The sequence below is a fragment of the Odontesthes bonariensis genome, chromosome 17 (assembly GCF_027942865.1).
Source record: "Odontesthes bonariensis isolate fOdoBon6 chromosome 17, fOdoBon6.hap1, whole genome shotgun sequence".
In the NCBI taxonomy this organism is placed as follows: Eukaryota; Metazoa; Chordata; class Actinopteri; order Atheriniformes; family Atherinopsidae; genus Odontesthes; species Odontesthes bonariensis.
In genome coordinates this window covers 4331903-4351512 of record NC_134522.1, presented here as the reverse complement: position 1 = coordinate 4351512, position 19610 = coordinate 4331903, and the positions used below count along the sequence as shown (strand labels likewise).

The 19610-nt window shown below is 41.3% G+C and overlaps 1 protein-coding gene across 1 annotated transcript; it reads left to right on the top strand.

Moving 5' to 3' along the window:
- Nucleotides 1–264: 264 nt before the first annotated feature.
- LOC142366639 (tripartite motif-containing protein 16-like) lies at nucleotides 265–17552 on the top strand. Its single transcript, XM_075448599.1, has 4 exons — nucleotides 265–2151; nucleotides 3734–4030; nucleotides 4295–4468; nucleotides 17430–17552. Exons 1-4 carry the CDS (start codon nucleotides 265–267, stop codon nucleotides 17550–17552), a joined length of 2481 nt encoding a protein of 826 aa, XP_075304714.1.
- The last annotated feature ends 2058 nt before the right edge of the window (nucleotides 17553–19610 follow it).

The window sequence follows — 19610 nt, the reverse complement described above, 5'->3', positions numbered from 1 at the left end:
TTAGTAGTCCCAGATAGAATTGAATGGACTGAACTCTGATAACCTCCCTGTTCCTCCTGCTCTCACCCACAGCAGCTCCGCTCTGCCCACACCTTTCCTTGTTCCCTCCCCTTCAGATCTGCAGCTCATGATGGGCGTAACCAACAGGAGGGGAGCTGATAGGCTCTGTTCTCTGCACCGACACGTCATTTATAGCTCAGAGCTCAGAGCAGTTTCAGCTTTGAGGAAGTGAAACTCACTCAGTCGCTGCTGCTAAACGGTGAAATGGCGCAGAAAGGAGTTCAGCTGGAAGGAGAAATGCTCCAGTGTTCGATCTGTTTGGATCTGCTGAAGGATCCGGTGACTATTCCCTGTGGACACAGCTACTGCTTTCACTGTGTTAAAGGCTTCTGGGATGGAGAGGATCAGAAGGGAGTCCACAGCTGCCCTCAGTGCAGGCAGACATTCACAGCGAGGCCTGTCCTGGGGAAAAGCACCATGTTAGCAGCTTTAGTGGAGCAGCTGAAGAAGACTGGACTCCAAGCTGCTCCTGCTGATCACTGCTATGCTGGAGCTGAAGATGTGGCCTGTGATGTCTGCTCTGGGAGGAAGCTGAAAGCCACCAAGTCCTGTTTATCCTGTCCGGCCTCTTACTGTGAGGAACACCTTCAGCCTCATTATGATTCAGCTCCACTCAGGAAACACAAGCTGGTGGAGCCCTCCAAGAAGCTCCAGGAGAACATCTGCTCTGATCACGATGAGGTGATGAAGATGTTCTGCCGTACGGATCAGAAGTGCATCTGTTATCTCTGCTCTGTGGAGGAACATAAAGGCCACGACACAGTGTCAGCTGCAGCAGAAAGGACTGAGAGGCAGAGAGAGCTGGAGGGGAGTCGGCAGCAGATCCAGCAGAGAATCCAGGACGCAGAGAAAGATGTGAAGCTGCTTCAGCAGGAGCTGGAGGCCATCCATCGCTCTGCTGATAAAACAGAGGAGCACAGCCAGAAGATCTTCAGCCAGCTGATCCGTCTCCTCCAGAAAAGAAGCTCTGATGTGAAGCAGCAGATCAGATCCCAGCAGGAAGCCGAAGGGAGGCGAGTCAAAGAGCTTCAGGAGAAGCTGGAGCAGGAGATCACTGAGCTGAAGAGGAAAGATGCTGAGCTGCAGCAGCTCTCACACACAGAGGATCACAGCCAGTTTCTGCACAGCTGGCCCTCAGTGGCAGCACTCAGGGGGGCTACACACTCATCCAGCATCCAGATCCGTCCTCTGAGGCACTTTGAGGATGTGGCAGCAGCTGTGTCAGAGCTCAGAGATAAACTACAGGACATCCTGAGAGAGGAATGGGCCAACATCTCACTGAGAGTCGCTGAAGTGGATGTTTTACTGTCACAGCCAGAACCAGAACCAGGACCAGAACCAGAACCAGAACCAGAACCAGAACCTGAACCAGGACCAGGACCAGAACCAGAACCAGGACCAGAACCTGAACCAGAACCAAAACCAGAACCAGAACCAGAACCTGAACCAGGACCAGGACCAGAACCAGAACCAGAACCAGAACCAGAACCAGAACCAGAACCAGGACCAGAACCAGAACCAGAACCAGAACCAGAACCAGGACCAGAACCAGAACCAGAACCAGAACCAGAACCAGAACCAGGACCAGAACCAACGAGCAGAGCTGGATTCTTAAGATATTCATGTGAAATCACACTGGATCAAAACACAGCACACAGAGAGCTGTTACTGTCAGAGGGGAACAGAAAAGTGACAGATATGGGTCAACTTCAGTCTTATTCTGATCATCCAGACAGATTCACTGTATGTTATCAGGTCCTGAGCAGAGAGAGTCTGACTGGACGTTGTTACTGGGAGGTGGAGATGGGAGGAGGAGTTTATGTAGCAGTCGCATACAAGAACATCAGCAGAGCAGGAGGGAATGAATGTGGATTTGGTCGTAATGACAAATCTTGGGCATTAAAATGTGCCCAAAACAGTTATTCATTTAGGTACAACAACAAGGAAACCTCCATCTCAGGTCCTCGGGCCTCCAGAGTGGGAGTGTACCTGGATCACAGAGCAGGTATTCTGTCCTTCTACAGCGTCTCTGGAACCATGACTCTCCTCCACAGAGTCCAGACCACATTCACTCAGCCGCTCTGGGCTGGAGTTAGGTTTCCTGGGATGTTTGTTTCAGGAAGAAGTTGCAAATTTCTCAGCTGAAAAAGGAAGCAGCTGAAGGTGCAGTGAGTTTTAATCTGTGAGTTTTCATTTTGACTCATTCTGTGACTCATTTAGTCCCATCGTGGTGTCATTTCTAAGCTGTTCAGAGACTTTCAGGGAATCAGTGATTTGTTGATGCTGTTCTGTTGACGACTTTCTTTTGTTGGATATCTCGATATTCTTTGACTAAAACCGACGGCCCTGATATTTCTTTATGTTCTGATTTTTACAGCCAAGACTTTCAGCTCAGTTTCATGTTGGAAGACTTTCTGTTGAGTCCAGACGCTCAGCTGACAACAAATGTCTGGATTCAAGGTGACGACGTGATTTAGATTCATCTCCCGAATCTTTTGATTTGTAGTTCTGTTGATGGTTCAGTTTCTTTCAACCGTCTTTACCAAAACTGTTTAATCACAGAAAAAAAGCAGCTTTTTGTCTCTGGTTGCCTTTCTCAGCAGTGATTGTGTTTGTGTCGTCACACAGTGAAGAAAATCTATAACATGATGTAAATACAGGAAAAAGGGATTTTACCTTCTTATCTTGAAAATGTTTTGCTGAGTTGTGCTTAAAAAAAGCAGATTTTTGTCTCATTCTGGACTTTAGATGATTGAATGTGTTGTGTTGCTTCAGATATGAAGTTACTTCTGAATGATGCCTTCACTGTTTTTCTCTCTGGCTTCACAATGAGGCTCATTGATTGTAAAGTTTGAACTCAGATGTGATTAAAACTTCTTGTGTCTGATATCTGAGGTGTGGTCTCTCAGTCTGAAAGAAGCAACTCGCTCCGTCTCATTTTCTTATTTTTTTACCCCTTGTCCTGCCCAGCATTATGGCAGCAGAATTGTAATCTGAATACCGTTAATGCCAAACACATTTGCTATGCCAAGGGAAGCTTTATGAATGTAAAGCTCCCCTTGATGCCCATTAACTCCTTATTTTTATTTATTTAGTTTTGTTACAATACTTAACATGATGTGATGGTGTGATGGTGCCGAACCGGACCGGGGGACAGAGAGAGAGGGAGAGCGAAGAAGGGAAAAAAAGGAAGAGAAACATGAAGAGACAAACATAGAAAACAATGAAAAATCAGACAACCAGCTGCTACACCTGTAAAAACAAAACTGAAGACGATTCACGGCTTTTGTGGGGAATCCAGCCTTAGAGGCACCAGGAGCACCTGGAAGCAGCAGTGTTGCCATAGTTACTTTGAAACAGTAATCTGACTACTTCTTTAAAAAGTAACTTAAGCCCTTTTTCCATCAGATTCTGTAGCGAATTAAAAGTTATATCGCATTACTTTGTTGCGATATATAATAGCCGGCTTATAATAGCCGTCAGAAATTTAAGAAGGAGGATGAGAGCGAGGCGAGAATTAATTATGCTGCTTCAGGACCACCTTGCCATAGCTCCTCAGAGGGCATCACCACAACCATGGCAGCGAACAAGATCTAGCCTATGGTGGGAAAATGATGTCCTGGCACATTTCACGGACCGTGAATGGTTGACGTCGTTCCGTATGATGAGGCAGACGTTTGAGCGTCTTTGTGACAACTTGCCATCACTTCGGCCGAACCCATCCAGCCGTAGGCCACCCGTACCTCACAACAAGAGGATCGCCATTGCGATTTACAAGTTGGCCAGCTGTTGTGAGTACAGGGTGGTGGCGGGGAAATTTGGGGTCAGCATCACAACGGTCCACCGATGTGTATACGCGACGTGCCGAGCCATCACATCAGACCTCCTTCATCTGTATGTAAAGATGCCGTCGGCTGACGAGGCTCAACAGATCGCCTACAGAAATGCCACGAAACACCACATCCCGCAGGTAGGTTATGTAAACTCGTTATGTCATTCTGCATCTGATGGGTCTTCTTTTTGAAGTAGGCAATTAGCTTGTCGTAAAAGATGCATACAGGGAGTTCAATAACTGTAATTTAATAAACAAAATAGAACAATGCAAGAGAGCTTGTCTACATTTCTGTAGGCCTCCAGTTATTCTGATCACTTGCTGTTTTTAGCCTATCAGCTCCACCTTGTGGAGGGGTTGAGCATTGGATTACATTGAACATTTTTCCTCCCCTCTCTGTAGATCTATGGAGCAATAGATGGGTCCTATATCCCCATTCTCCCTCCCCTGGATGGATACAGGGACTACACCAACAGGAAGCGCTGGGCCTCTGTGATCTTACAGGCAGTGGTGGATGATCGTGGACTATTTCGAAACATATTTGCTGGAATTCCTGGGAGCAGCCACGATGCCGCTGTGCTGAGACAGTCCAGTCTATACGAAAAAAAAAAAATACAAAAATGATGCACATTTGGTGAGGGGAGCCATACTTAACCATGTGCAAAATCACATGCACCTTTAAGTGTGTTACATACAAATTGTACACAAGAACCTTTTTAAATGTTAAATGTTAAACATTTATTAAATATTTTTGAACATGGACATGCAAGAACTGTATTCCTTAAACATTTTTTTAAATATAAATATATAGGTAAATAAAAAACTTCAGGTTTTAACTTTAGCAGTTCATATGAACATAAAAACACAAAACTGCACCAATTAAGAACCTATAAATATACATGTAGGTGCATACATACTTAAATAAATAAATAAATAACAGTAATAGTGTATGCAAGTCTGTAATTCATATGAACATTAAGCATAAGATCACACACACTATTCCAACAAATGGTAATAGTAACACTACTATATAGTAAATAGTGTTACTATTACCATTTGTTGGAATAGTGTGTGTGATCTGCAGACTTGCATACACTATATATGTAAATATTATATTACATAATATATTACAATATACATGTTCATTAACAGTAATATATACATATTGAGTTAAAGTTATATTAAGTTATATATATTAAGTTAATATAAAGTTAAATAAATTGATTGCTTTGCAAAAATGTGACAATATGAAAGAACAAAAACTGCCATATGTCAATAACCTACATTACCTACATAACCTACTCAGTTCAGAGCTGGGTGTATATATTGCCATTTAAGATGGAGTTTGCGTAGCTCTGCTGCTGTGGTTGTGGTTGATGCTGATTCTGCATGTACAGAAAGGACTGGTAGCTGTTGGGACCAGGCTGGGTGTGGGGATAGGGAAAGGGTGGTTGGAAGGAAGCTGAGGTTGTCTGCTTCTCAATACAGTCAACCAGTCGGTTGACTGAAGAGACAATTGATTTCAGCATGTCTCTATCTTTCTCTTCCTGTCTCTCGTGCCGCTCCATCATCTCTGACAGCTTGTCATTAAGCTGCTGGGCTGGAGTCACCTTTCTCTTCAGTGGCCTCCTGAAAAGGCTACCTACCGGGGTAACCGGTGTGACGGACGCAGGAGTGTCAGGGATGTCCATCTCACTATCAGTCTCCATAGCAGCGTCTTTAAAAAGAAATATAGAATGACAACAGATTAGTATTAGGCTACTAAAACAGTACCATTAAATAAACTGCAGTCTTCCACTAGCCTAGAAAACTGGTCAACCTTGTCCAACAGCCATCTGCTGTCTAATACAAGCGAGCCCAGGCTAAAATTCTCATAATTACTCTATCAAACAGTGCTGGTGTGTGAACGTGGGAATGTGTGTGTCTGTGTGTTGTGTGTGTTTTGAAAGCGCTTTGAGTCAACTTCATAGTTGTGATACGGCGCTATACAAATACATGTTGTATTGTATTGTATCATAAGATTAGAAATCTGATATGGATTGATTTACCATCATCATCATCATCATCATCATCGTCCTCTAACACTGCGTTGGCAGGGCCTGGGTCTTCATTTGAAGAAACTGGAGTAACTGGAAATCATTAATAATAGGATTTAGTACATTTAGCTAATAAATGGATTAATAAATAACACACCTCTCCACATATGACTTAACATTTGTCCTTGTAATACAGCATGTCAACATTTTCACATTATTAAGCTATTTTTGACAGGGGTGAGCCCCTTATCCAGTCATCTATTTACATTGCACAGGTCTGCCAAAGAGTTTTGCCAATTGAACGAGCATGCTCTTCGACTGGCTGATTTACTACTACCTCACGGTTAATACTATATAATATAATAATTACTCCTCGGCCAGCACTCAGCAAGATGCTAACGTCATATCGTTGCTAAAAACAGCTAACAGGCCAATCTCTCTCTCTCTCTCTCTCTCACACACACACACACACACACACACACACACACACACACACACACACACACACACACACACACACACACACACACACACACACACACACACACACACAATTCCTCTCAACGCCTCTCTAGTGCCAAACGGTGGACAGTTTTTTGAAGACATCTGCGTTTCTCTGCCTCTTCCCATCCAGGGCCCAAACAACGTCGACCTCCCGAATTGTGTTTATAAAAAGCAGAGTCTCTGCTCTCGACCAGTTGTTTCTTTTATCATCGGACATTGTTGTTACCAGTTGTTACTAGTTGTTAATGCTTCTTCTTCTTCTTCTTCTTTAATGGCGAATCGCATCCCCTTGGAGCATATATCGCCACCTACTGTTGTTTTATTTGATGTTCACCTTAAATCCTTGTCCTCAGACCAGTGTTTTTGAGGAACGTGAAGATCAGCTTGTTTACTTCTTTTCTGGATTTACTTTCATATATTGCCTTGAAGTCCATGTCCTTGATGTTAAAGTGTTCCAGTGCAGTTTTCAGCATGAGTCTTTGCCTTGTATATTCCGGGCAGCTAAAAAATACATGATGTATTGTCTCTGGTTGTTGGCAACCATTGCACTTGCCAGTTGGATGTTTTCCAATCAGATGCATTGTTGAATTTAACCCAGTGTGTCCTAATTTTATCCTGCTGTTAATGCTCTGTTCTCCTCTACTACTCCCCCAAGTGCTTTCCGTTCCTACTTCCCTTTGTATCTGGTGTAAATGTCTTCCTTTAGTGTTACTGTCCCACCCCTTTTGCCATTGTTGCTTGATGACAGCTTTTGTAACCGATTTGATTTCTGCTCTACTGATGGGTACCATTATATCAATCTGATTCTCTTTCAAGCCACATTTTGCCATTTGATCCACTATCTCATTCCCTCTAATTCCCACATGCGCTGGAACCCACACAAATTGAACAATAATTCCCAAATGAAGTAGCCTAAACATGATGTGTATAATTTCCTGTAAAATATCCTGCCGACATTTTGAAGAGAAGTTGTTTATACTCTCCAAAGCTGCGCTGGAGTCAGAGCAAATGACCACTCGCATTGGCTGTACTTCCTCTATCCACTGAAGTGCTAGTGAGATAGCCATCATCTCTACTGTGTATACTGCTAAGTGATCACTCGTTTGCTTCCCCACTTTCACCTTTAATTCAGGAACATAAAATGCACAACTAGTTTGCCCACTTTCTGGATTTTTGGATCCATCTGTAAATACTTGTATAAACTGCCCATATTGTTCATGTATAACAGTGTTCACATAAGCCTGCACATTGATTTTATTTTTCATTGACTGTACCTGTTTTAATAATGCTAAATCTACTATAGGTTGAGGTAGCAACCATGGTGGAACTGCTGATACCACCACCGTCGGACTAATATTCCATTCATTAACTTTGAATTCCTTACATAACTCCGAAACACAACCACAAAAACTTTCTTTTTTAATTTTGTTACTTTCCCAACTTGTTTTTACAGCTTGTTTAGTAGGGTGAGTATCTTTATGGCCCTGTAGATTTGCCCAGTAGTTAACAATTAACTGTTTTCTCCTTAATGAAATAGGTATTTCTCCGACCTCTACCTGAAGTGCCGACACTGGTGTAGATCTGACTGCCCCACAGCATATCCTTAGTGCTTGTGCCTGAATTCTATCTAATTTTTGTAGTGACGAGTATGCAGCTGAACCATACACTATTAGTCCGTATTCTATGACTGATCTAATTAAGGCTGTGTATACGTTCCTCAAAGCAGCTCTATCAGCCCCCCACTTAGTGCCTGCCAAGCACCTCATAACATTTAAAACCTTTTTACATTTATCTACTACTTTATCGATGTGAATACTCCATGTGACTCTCTCATCCAACCATATTCCTAGAAACTTAAATGTCTTGACTTTCTTTAGTTCTTGTCCATAAAGTTTTAACCTAACCTCCTCACCTATCCTTTTCCTCGTAAAAAATAACGTTTCAGTTTTTTCCACCGACAATCTAAACCCCCATGTCAGAGACCAGTTTTCAATTTCCTTGATGGCTTCCTGAATCTTACCTACAATATAATTTATATTTCTGCCCCTTTTCCAAATAGCTCCATCATCTGCAAAAAGTGACTTACCAATATGAGATCCTACTTGTGTATATATATCATTTATCATAATAGAAAACAAAAGAGGACCAATTACACTCCCCTGCGGGGTTCCATTCTCAACTTCATGCCTTCGAGAATATGAATTGACAACTCGGACTCTGATAGCACGGCCAAACAAAAAATCCTTAATCCAATTATATACGTTACCTCCCAGACCCATATTATCCAGTTTAATTAATAATCCTTCCTTCCACATCATATCATAAGCTTTCTCCACATCAAAGAACACAGCTACAACACACTCCTTGTTCGCTTGGGCTTTCCTGACTTCAGTTTCCAGGCACAACAGTGGATCTAACGTACTCCGCCCTCTTCTAAACCCACTCTGATAAGGAGTCATTAATTCATTTTTTTCAACATAGTATGTCAGCCTTTCTGTTATCATTCTTTCCATAACTTTACATAAGTGCGATGTCAGAGCTATAGGTCTATAACTGTCTGGACTGGTTGGATCTTTCCCAGGTTTTCTAATAGGAATAATGACAGACTCTTTCCATATTATTGGCAGCTTCCCTTTCTCCCAAATCTTATTGTACATCTCCAGCAGCTTTCCTAATGCAAATTCACTTAATTTGGCCAACATTATGTAACATACATTATCCTTCCCAGGAGCAGTCATTTTACACTTACTTAGTGCTCTTCTCAACTCTTGAATAGAAAAAGGTACATTTACAACACTCTGTGACAAACTTCTTTCCTCATATACATTAGGATGCTCCTCTAACACTTCCTGTCTCCTGATCTTACCTTCTTCTGTCAAATTTTCCGAAGAATGAACTTTGACAAAATTCTTAGCTAGAATTTCTGCCTTCTCCATAGCACCAGTGGCAATTTCCCCTCCTTTCTCTAACACTGGCAGGTTACTCTGCTGTCTAATTCCCCTCATCTTCTTAATCATTCCCCATACTTTATCTAATGGCGTAGTTCTCCCAATACTTGAACAGAATCCTCTCCAACACTCCCTTTTTGCTCTTTTAACAATTTTCCTTACCTGAGCCTGTGCCTTTTTATATTCTAATAAATTGTATACTGAATGTGTTTTTCTTAACTTTCCAAACAGCCTGATTTTACTTCGGATTGCATCATTACATTCTTTGTTCCACCAAGGTACCATCTTAACACATTTACTAAGTTTACCAGTTTTATTCCCAATAGTTTGATTAGCACTTTTAATTATATTTGATGTAAATTGCTCATTTATTTCATCAATACTTCCTGCCATATCTATCTTAACAAATTCACTATCACACAACTTAGCAAACACCTCCCAATTTGATTTAGAAAAAGTCCATCTCATGATACCGTCTAGCTCAACCACATTACTTATATTAAATTTGACTATAATCGGAAGATGATCACTCCCAATACTGTTATCTGCCAATATTTCCCACCTGCTACCAGAAGCTAATTCACTTGTTACCAGAGTTAGATCGATCGCAGACTCTGTTCCATCTCTAAAATTGATTCTTGTACCTTGCCCATTATTTAAACAAACTAATTCCATTGCCTCCATTAATTCCTCCACTACCTGTCCATTGTAATCTGTTGATTTCCCTCCCCATATTGTATTATGTGCATTAAAATCACCACACCATATTACTTCATTTCCTTGACTGAGTCTTTCTAATTCCTCTATTTTGAGTTTTTTACATGGATTGTAAAAATTCAGGACACTAGTTTTCCTTTTATTAATCCAAACTTCTACACCCACTATTTCTAAATCAAAATTGTTCTTAAATGTTATCCTACTATAAGACATTACTTCTTTGATAAAGATTGCACATCCCCCTCCCTGACCATTATTTCTATCTTGTCTTATAGCACTATATCCCCCAATACTGAAGTCCAAATGAGTCTTCAGCCATGTTTCTTGGATACAAATAACGTCTGGTTTTTCTTTTAACTGGTATATATAGGTCTTGAATTCTTGTCCATTTGCAATAAGGCTTCTAGCATTCCATTGCAGAATGAGAAAAACCATTAATCTACTCACCTATCTGTGACTCATCATTATTGGTGGCTAGCATATCATGTATCATTTCAACGGTTATATCCTTTATCCCCAAAAATTCACCTGCTGCTTCCACTATTGTTTTCAGTCTTGACCTCTTTTTTGTTTGCTGTAAAGCAACATTCACCACTTTTCCAATAAAGGCCACAAATTTGTACTTATTAACAATCAATGCATCCTCTCCTATCACACACTTATGTGAACACTTTGTGGGGCTTTCCTTTGCCTGTGGGAGTTTGGGAAAATCTTTTGATGAGAATATACTTGCTGCTACTTGGGATTTTCTAGCTATGTTTAATGATACCTTTTCTGTTGCTTCAGCATATGAGACTTTATTTTGCACTTTGTATCTCTGCACCTCCTTGGCCTTTTTCTGCACTTCACAGCCCTGATATGCAGCACTATGTTCCCCACCACAGTTACAACATTTCACCTTCGCCCCTGCATCACAACTACCATATTCATGTTCCCCTGCACATGTTGGACACCTGGGCTTAGTTGCTTTGCACTTATCTGCCACATGCCCAAACCTTTGGCATTTAAAGCACCGCAGAGGTTTAGGGATGAATTCTCTTACTTGAAAGCTCATGCAACCTATCATTATTTTCTGTTGGATTGTTTTTTCAAACTGAAGAAGAACAGACAAACTATCCACTATCTTGCCCTGATACCTAGTAGGAAGATGCTTAACTACAGACACCTTTCCCCCTTTAATTTCTTTCTTTAGATCTTCAATGCTGATTTCTACCGGAACTCCACTGATAACTCCAAGTATTTTCCAATTTGCCCCAGGGACATGGCATTTAATTTGAACTTCATTCAAGGTCTTCATTTTCAGTAACTTTTCCTGTTGTTTTGCATTTATCATTTCTACCAACATCCGTCCTTTGCTCAGAAATCTTGCTTGCTTTATCGCTCCAATTTCTTTGTGCATCGCTTTAGTCAGGGCCACTGGATGTAGCTTAGCTGCGGATTGCTCACCAAACTCCACAATCACTTTCCACTCTTCCTTCTCAATCCTTTTCTTTGTTCTCTTCATTTCATTCTGTGAATCAGATTCACTGAGACTGTCACTTGACATATCTATCTTCCTTCTTGATGTCTTTTTCCTCCGTTGTCAGTTGTTGCTGCTGTTTTGATACCAACAGCATAGGTGAAATGGGGCGGCTGAGCGGCTCAACAACAACATTCGAATCCTCGCGCTTTACCAATACCATCTGCGCATGCGTGGCTAGTCTGAATCGCATTAACCTTTTCCATCACTTCTGTAGCGATACAACTTTAGCCTGACTACGTCATACTCACGATTCTAGTCAGAATGTGAGTCTGATACAGCTAGATAGAGTTTTGAGTATGGGCACAGCCCTTTTACAGACAGCCGTTCCACTTCCTATTCGCCCCATTATAAAAAATTTGGCTGCAGTTCAGTTGATTTTGTCTGGGGGCGCTGGCGAGCGAGTGCAGAATGACCATTGGCCATAGGGCTGGTGCTAATAACTCAAAAAATGTCCCCGCTAGCGGCTGAAACCTGAAAATAATACTGTGATTTCTGACAGAGGGATGTGGATTTATATCGAAAGTACAATAACCTGGGAGTTATAGCTTTCTGTTTTCTTACAGGTCTGGCATTTGCGAGTCAGTATCCGCTAGCATCTAGCTAACGGAATCTGAAGAACGCACGGCTGATTACGACCGGCTGCTTTACGGCACTCGTCCACTGTGCCAGAGTGCTAACCTGGTGCTGCTAACAACAACCAAAGCTAAACCAGAGGCTAGTCAGAGAGTATGTAAAAGGGCTGTGCTGAAATCTGTAACTATTTGAGCTAACACCTCTCTGCTAGCTCAGCGCTAGGACTGACCATGCCGTAAAGTGATGCCACATGCGTGACGTCACTCGTGAGGCAATACTGACAATAAATGTGTATTTTAAACAAATCTAGTGAGTCTAAAATATCAAACCAAGTGCCGTTTGAAAGGATAATTTATCCTGCCTTTAGGAAAATTAAAATGAAAAAATATAAAAAATTCTATCAAAAGCAATGGCTGCATCTAAGGTGGATTTCATAGTACCACCATAGAGTTCGGCGTGCTCTGCACTGCTTCGTTGGCGCCCCTAGAGTGCAGTACCACCCGGAAATAGCCGCCAGTTTTCCCTCTCCTCATAATAGAGACTCTCTGGTATGGGGCCGCGTGTTTCAACCGAACCAGGAGAAAAAATGCCTCTTCGCTCAATTGGATAGACCTTCAACCAATCAGAGCAACGTAGTATGTGACGTAGATTAAGCAACACACACTTGTTGTAGGAAGGACGGCAAAAACATCTTTTCTATCGATAAAAGCCTTTATCGCGTTCCTCTGTTCGTCTTTCAAAACGAATGCAATGTGGAGATCCTGTAGAACAGACTCGATGGCAGAATCTACACACCCTAGCTCTCCAGCGGCAGCCATGTTTGTTTCAAACAAAGTCAAACCAAGCGCTCTTTAGTGACGTAGTCGATAATGTCCCTGTTGATCATCTGTCCATCATCGTATAAAGCCCGCCCTGGCAATCTGATTGGGTCGACCGATTCTTGGTCGGGCATAATGATTTCCCAACTGAGCAGAGCCAGACCCAACTTCCCAACCAAAAATTTTATGGGCGGGGCTAAGTTCGGCTGGCACCCAGGCTAATACAACTTAGCCCTGAACCACCTATTTCGAGCGAATTGATTTAATGCGACAAAACAGGCGTTCTAGCGATTTAACCGTTTTTCCATCACATGTATCGCACTAACTTCTTGATGCGCATCAAATTAAAGCGAATCATGTCGTTGATGGAAAAAGTAACTTAGTTAAGTTACTGGCTACTTGCTGTTAAAAGTAACTTAGTTAGATTACTTTTAGTTACTCTCAGCAGAGGCTGATCCCCCGCCCCTATAACATGAAAATGACTACCAGTTCTGCCAATACTCACTTTATTGACATTTATTTTAACCGGAACATCAAAAATGACACTGACATTTGCAAACTTTTTCTTGAAATAGGCTTACATGTTTTTTAAATAAAAAATAAATGAGACAGTCTTTCTTGACTTTACTTAAAATATAAAAAAACCTCTTACGTAAAAAAGTAATACATAATCCCCCCCCCCCCCAAAAAAAAAAACAGAAATAAAATTCACTTCATTTAACATAAATACTTATAACAATAAAATAACATACTCGGACTCTAACGGCACTCAGGCCTGTGTAAATGAATGAACATGTCGGCCTATACTGAACATCCCATTGAACCTGTAGTTGTCTAACATTAGAGCAGCAAGAAGTGGTTTAATGAAACAAAAACAGTATAAAAAAATCAAAATACTCTTTCTTCACTTCATTTAACTGAAATACTTATTACAAATTAAATGCTTTTTTGACTTCATTAAATCTAACTTAAATACTTCTTATAAAAAATAAAGTAGCGTTTCTTGACTCAATTTAACATATACACTTCTTTAAAAAAAACAATACAATAGACATTCTTGACTCCATGCATTTAACTCTGATTGCATCTATCCATATGAATTACGGTAACACTTAAGTTATATGGAACATCTTAATGAACCTGTAGTTGTCCCGCATTAGAGCAGCAAGGAGTGGTTTTACAAAACAAATCAGAATAAAACCCGTATCTGTATCCATGACTTGGCTGTTAGTTGCATTTATGCGAGAAACTGTGGAGTTTAAGATAAGAATAAATAAATATAACCCTCTAGACCCCAACAGAATTTTACAACAATGCTCCAGATCCCTGGGAATTCCCAAAGAAATGGGCAATTTGAGAAACATTTCAAAGAATTTGTTCAGTTAGCAAAGCACGGCATATGATAGGCCTACAGAGGTTAGACACTTTGACTTGCGCCATCAGTCATTCACTCGCAGCGATGCAGACAAACGGACGGTCATATCACGTAACCTGCTGATAATTATGGGCCCAAGCCAGTAAGACAGTCAAGTTTTTGAGCGAAAAATGTCCCGTTTATCTTGCTGTATCCACCCGTTGACCAATAAAAGTTTAAACAAACCTGATTGATCGTCAGACCCGTCGCTTTGCAGAAATGTTTGTATGCTAGTCGCCTACAACTGCAGCTGTTACTGGATTACCCAAAGCTACAACTGACGAAGTATACATATAGATAAACACCCGTACACTCATTCAGATATCGTATATAGGTACTAGAAGATGTAATACAGTACAAAGACGTTAACAAGTCATCTTTGAGTCATCAATTGCGACCAGGCAAGATAAACAGCTAGCTAGCCCTCTCCATAGCACCGCCTGAAACGTAGGCTATATGTTATAAAGTTAGCACGAATAGCTAAACCCATCAACTATCGTCTGTGACGGGCACTGATGAACAAGGCCGGCCCGTGGCATAGGTGGTATAGGCAAATGCTAAGGGCGCCGCACTTCCAGGGGGCGCCACAAATGGAGGGGAAAAAAAATCTGCAGTTAAGGTTCTGACTGATACTCGGTGTGTATGTCTCGTCATTACAATTATTTCTTAATAAGAAAAGAATAAGCCCACATTAATTTAACTGCATAGCAAAGCCTACTAAGTAATAGTAGTAATAATACTAGGTGGGCGCCTACATTTCACCCCTCCCGACTATTCAGACTTTAGGCGCCTACCTGTTACGTGGTTGTGTTTTTTGACGGGTCAAACGCAACTAGACTGTGAACACGTCAACAAGTCGAAACGTCCAAATAAAATGTCTGGTGCCCAGGGGAGGAAAAAAAGAAAAGAAGAGGAGGAAAAACGGGACAAAGACAGAGGTAATGTACAGTAAAGATGATGTCAATGATATTATTTTGCTGTTGCAGAACGATGATTGATAACGTCATTAATCGTTAGCATAACATGGTTTGCTAATGAACAAATAGCCGGCGCTATCTGTTAGTTTTAAGGTCAGTTAATGTTATGGAAGGGCTTAACTTGTTATGGAAAATAGTAATGTAACTACCCCCATCTTACCTTCCTCGGGCAAATGTGTAAATATTAGATCTATTCAACTGGTGTTATAATGTCATGCACTGACATGGTTAATTGCATTGACATCTCACGTTTTCCTAGCTTGTCAATCAAAATGCTATTAATTTTCCATAGTTGTAAGCCTAGCTCAGCTAGGCAAGCTGTTTGTTGTGTTACAGTTCATTATATTAAACTGCAGTTTACTGATTCTTCTACAGAAGTGTCAAACCCTAAGTACTGCTCTGACCCATGACAGCCAGCCAGACATTGATGGCACAGAACTTGCAAAGGAAATGCAGAATTTTCCACCATTGCCATCAAAGAATATGACAAACATGGAACTTTTGACCTTCCTGCATGAGAAGAAGCTGGCAGAAATTTACCCCAACATGTGGGTTGCTTTGAGAATCTCTGCCACTCTTCCTGTTACAGTGGCTGCAGGAGAAAGAAGCTTCTCTAAGCTCAAACTGATTAAAACTTACCTGAGATCTACTATGATGCAAGAACCTCTCACTGGACTTGCCATCATAAGCATAAACCATGTGGTCTCAAATCAGTTGTCATATGATGATGTTGTGGATTACTTTGCTGCAAGAAAAACCAGGAGAGTGAACCTGTAGAAGGTTGTGTGGTAGTTTAGTCATTATTTAGTAGTCATTCAAGTTAAGGCAGTAGTACCAGAAACACCACTAGAGGTCTTTGTAAGATCGTTTAAAAAAAAGAAAATGAAATCCTTGTTATTTTTTGTGCCTACTGGTTTTGTTCATATCTTATTTTGCACAGTGTCTTATTTATACTGTATTCTTAAGTTAATGTAATTTGTTTACACTTTTTATTTTGGGAATATTTAAATCTAATACTTGAAGTATTTTGAATGTGCAATTGCTTTATTTAAATAAAAGAATGTTCAAGACAAAGCTATTCAGTGTCTTGTGAGCATATGTACACTAGCAGTGAAATGTAATGCGATACAAGGGGGCGCCACCTAAAATCTTGCCTTGGGCGCCAAATTGGTTAGGGCCGGGCCTGCTGATGAAAACTGTGGTTTAGATTGGTGTATTTATTTAAAATGATTAGGGAAAGTGAGTCAAATGTAACAAATGATATCGCTGGTGTTTCACATGTGAGTGGGACAGATCACTTTTACTGGGTAGGTAGATGTAAAACAACGAGTGACTTCAGGCGAACCCGCTCCCGTCGCGGACACTGATATAACTCATAAGAAAACGAAATTATCCCAAATTATTTCAATACAAATGTATGGTTATAATCATGAATATATGTTTACAAGTCAAATATATGTATTGGGCTTGTAAGTAACATTCAGAAATAACATGTTAGCTTCTGTATGGTCACTATAACATGCCGGCCGGCGGCGGCCGTTACAGGAGAATAAAGGACGGCCGCTACGGGGTATACGTTCCCCCGAAATGCAGAAATACTAACGCACGATGTTTTAGATAAGTAACTTCAATCTGACTACTAGTTTTGAAATAGTAGTTGCGTTTGACTACTCGTTACTGAAAAAAGTAGTCCGACTACAGTAACGCGTTACCGGCATCACTGGTCACTAAGCGTTGATTGGTTGAAATCTGAGCATCATACCATGCTTAAAAGAACAGGCGGGACACTCAGTTGGCTCTCTTAACTTAAACTCTTGACTTACTCTCAGCTTGAGTCTTAACTCTTAACTCATAACTTCCTCTTAACTTATTTTTTGGACTCTGCGTTCTCTTACTTTTGTCTTAGCTCTCTTAAATTTTGCCTTTCGTTTATGACTTCAAGCCTTTTTCCCTTTTTGACTTAAAATCCAATTTCCCGCTTGACTCCAATTCATCCTCTTAATTTGAACTTCCCTTATTGTTATTTAGGTCCAGACACCCACGGTTGTTTGGTTAATCTTGGACAGCCCAAGCTCAGACCACCTTCAGGCAGAGAAGGGAAGAGAAAAGCCTGTGGGACTCCTCCTGATCGAAGCCCAGGTCAGAGAATAACAGCTCGTCCCGACTTCAGCCCGCTGTTGCCATGGAAACCCGCCAGCCTCCGATAACAAACGGTTATCCAGAAGAACAAACATCACGTGCTTCGGGTCCCTGCCACCAAGTAAGGTCTCGTCTCTCCTTCTCAGACATGGTGCTGTGTTGGCCCCTTTAATATGCTGTCAGAGTTAATTAGCCGATACTGAACTCAGGGTAGCGAGAGGCCAGACTTAATAAACTTTAGGATTTCCCCATTCATCCCATTCCAACCTAGCTACGTCTCTCTCTTAACCCGTATTTTATTATAAAGACTGCAAATTATCTCTATTCTGTCCTCTTTATCAACTGTTGGCATATAATTGTGAAAGACTGTTTAAATAAAAGTTTTGTAAATGATCAGAGCGTCACAGAAATTCTTGAGTGTCGGATATCCCTTCAGACAGAATTCGACTTCAGTGAGACTTTTCCCTCATAACTTTTAACAGTTTCTCCTCCCAGGACTGTAACGGAATTAAGGTTATGGATATGGCAGGTGGTGCCCCTTTCTTTTATTAATATCCAGCATATTAATCCATTTTCACGTGTAAAATCGCTACAGTATCGTCTGCATAACTGTGATAATTGATGTTAAAGTTCTGCAATATCTGACCCAAAGGGAGCATATACAAGTTAAACAGAAGAGGTCCAAGAATTGACCCCTGGGGGACTCCACAAGTCATGGCCACTCGCTCAGATTCATAGCTGCCAACTGTAACAAAATAACTCCGGCCTTCTAAGTAGGACCTGAACCAGTTAAGGACCGCTCCAGAAAGTCCAGCCCAGTTTTCCAGCCTGTGCAACAGGATTCTGTGATCTACAGTATCAAACGCAGCGCTGAGGTCCAACAGAACCAGGACTGAAACATTACCAGAATCAGTGTTCAACCTGATGTCGTTTAACACGTTGACCAGAGCTGTTTCAGTGCTGTGAGGACGTCTGAAGCCTGATTGAAAGTTATCAAGACTTCCAGTTTCATTCAGAAGGTCGTTGAGCTGGTTAAATACAACTTTCTCAATAATCTTAGATATAAAAGAGAGATTAGAGACAGGTCTGTAGCTGTTCATCATAGAGGCGTCTAGAGTTCTCTTCTTTAGGAGTGGCTTAATGGCAGCTGTCTTTAGTGACTTGGGAAAAATGCCTGATGCCAGTGAGCTGTTAACTATTCGTAGGAGATCACTTTCTACTGAGGTAAAAACAGTTTTTAAAAAGTCGGATGGTATTATGTCCAGAGTGCAAGTTGTTGATCTCAGATGCCGAACTGTTTCCTCTAGGATTTTAAAATAAACAATATTAACTTGTGAGATAACGTCAGAATATGTACATTCCTTCTCAGAAACTGTTTAGTCAAGTATTGTAAACTCAAAGGTCATCAAGAAATGTTCAGATAAGAGAGAGTTATGAGGGAACACTGTTAACTGTTCACTCTCACCGCCATAAGTCAGCACAAGATCAAGGGTGTGATTAAGGCAGTGAGTCGGTCTGTGAACACTCTGAGGAAATCCAACAGAGTCTCATATAGAATTAAAGTTCATATTCAGGCTGTCATTTCCAACATCTACATGAATATTAGAGTCACCCACTACAATGACTTTATCTGTACTCAGCACCAACTGGGATAAAAACTCTGAGAACTCAGACAGGAACTCAGAATAAGGGCCAGGCGGACGATACACAACAACAAACACAAGAGGTTTCTGTGGTTTCCACTTTGGGGAAAACTGAGAAGCAGATATTCAAAAGAGCTCAAACTAATCTTTGGTCTTGGACTGATTAGTAGTCCCAGATAGAATTGAATGGACTGAACTGTGATAACCTCCCTGTTCCTCCTGCTCTCACCCACAGCAGCTCTGCTCGGCCCACATGTTTCCTTGTTCCCTCCCCTTCAGATCTGCAGCTCATGATGGGCGTAACCAACAGGAGGGGAGCTGATAGGCTCTGTTCTCTGCACCGACACGTCATTTATAGCTCAGAGCTCAGAGCAGTTTCAGCTTTGAGGAAGTGAAACTCACTCAGTCGCTGCTGCTAAACGGTGAA

What these genes read in the sequence shown, in the direction of transcription:
- LOC142366639 (XM_075448599.1), top strand. Translation starts at nt 265, where the DNA reads ATGGCGCAGAAAGGAGTTCAGCTGGAAGGAGAAATGCTCCAGTGTTCG. An exon ending in CGAAACACCACATCCCGCAG is followed by an intron (nt 4,031 to 4,294) that starts GTAGGTTATGTA and finishes CCCTCTCTGTAG; the next exon opens with ATCTATGGAGCAATAGATGG. An exon ending in GGAGCAGCCACGATGCCGCT is followed by an intron (nt 4,469 to 17,429) that starts GTGCTGAGACAG and finishes ATTGTTATTTAG; the next exon opens with GTCCAGACACCCACGGTTGT.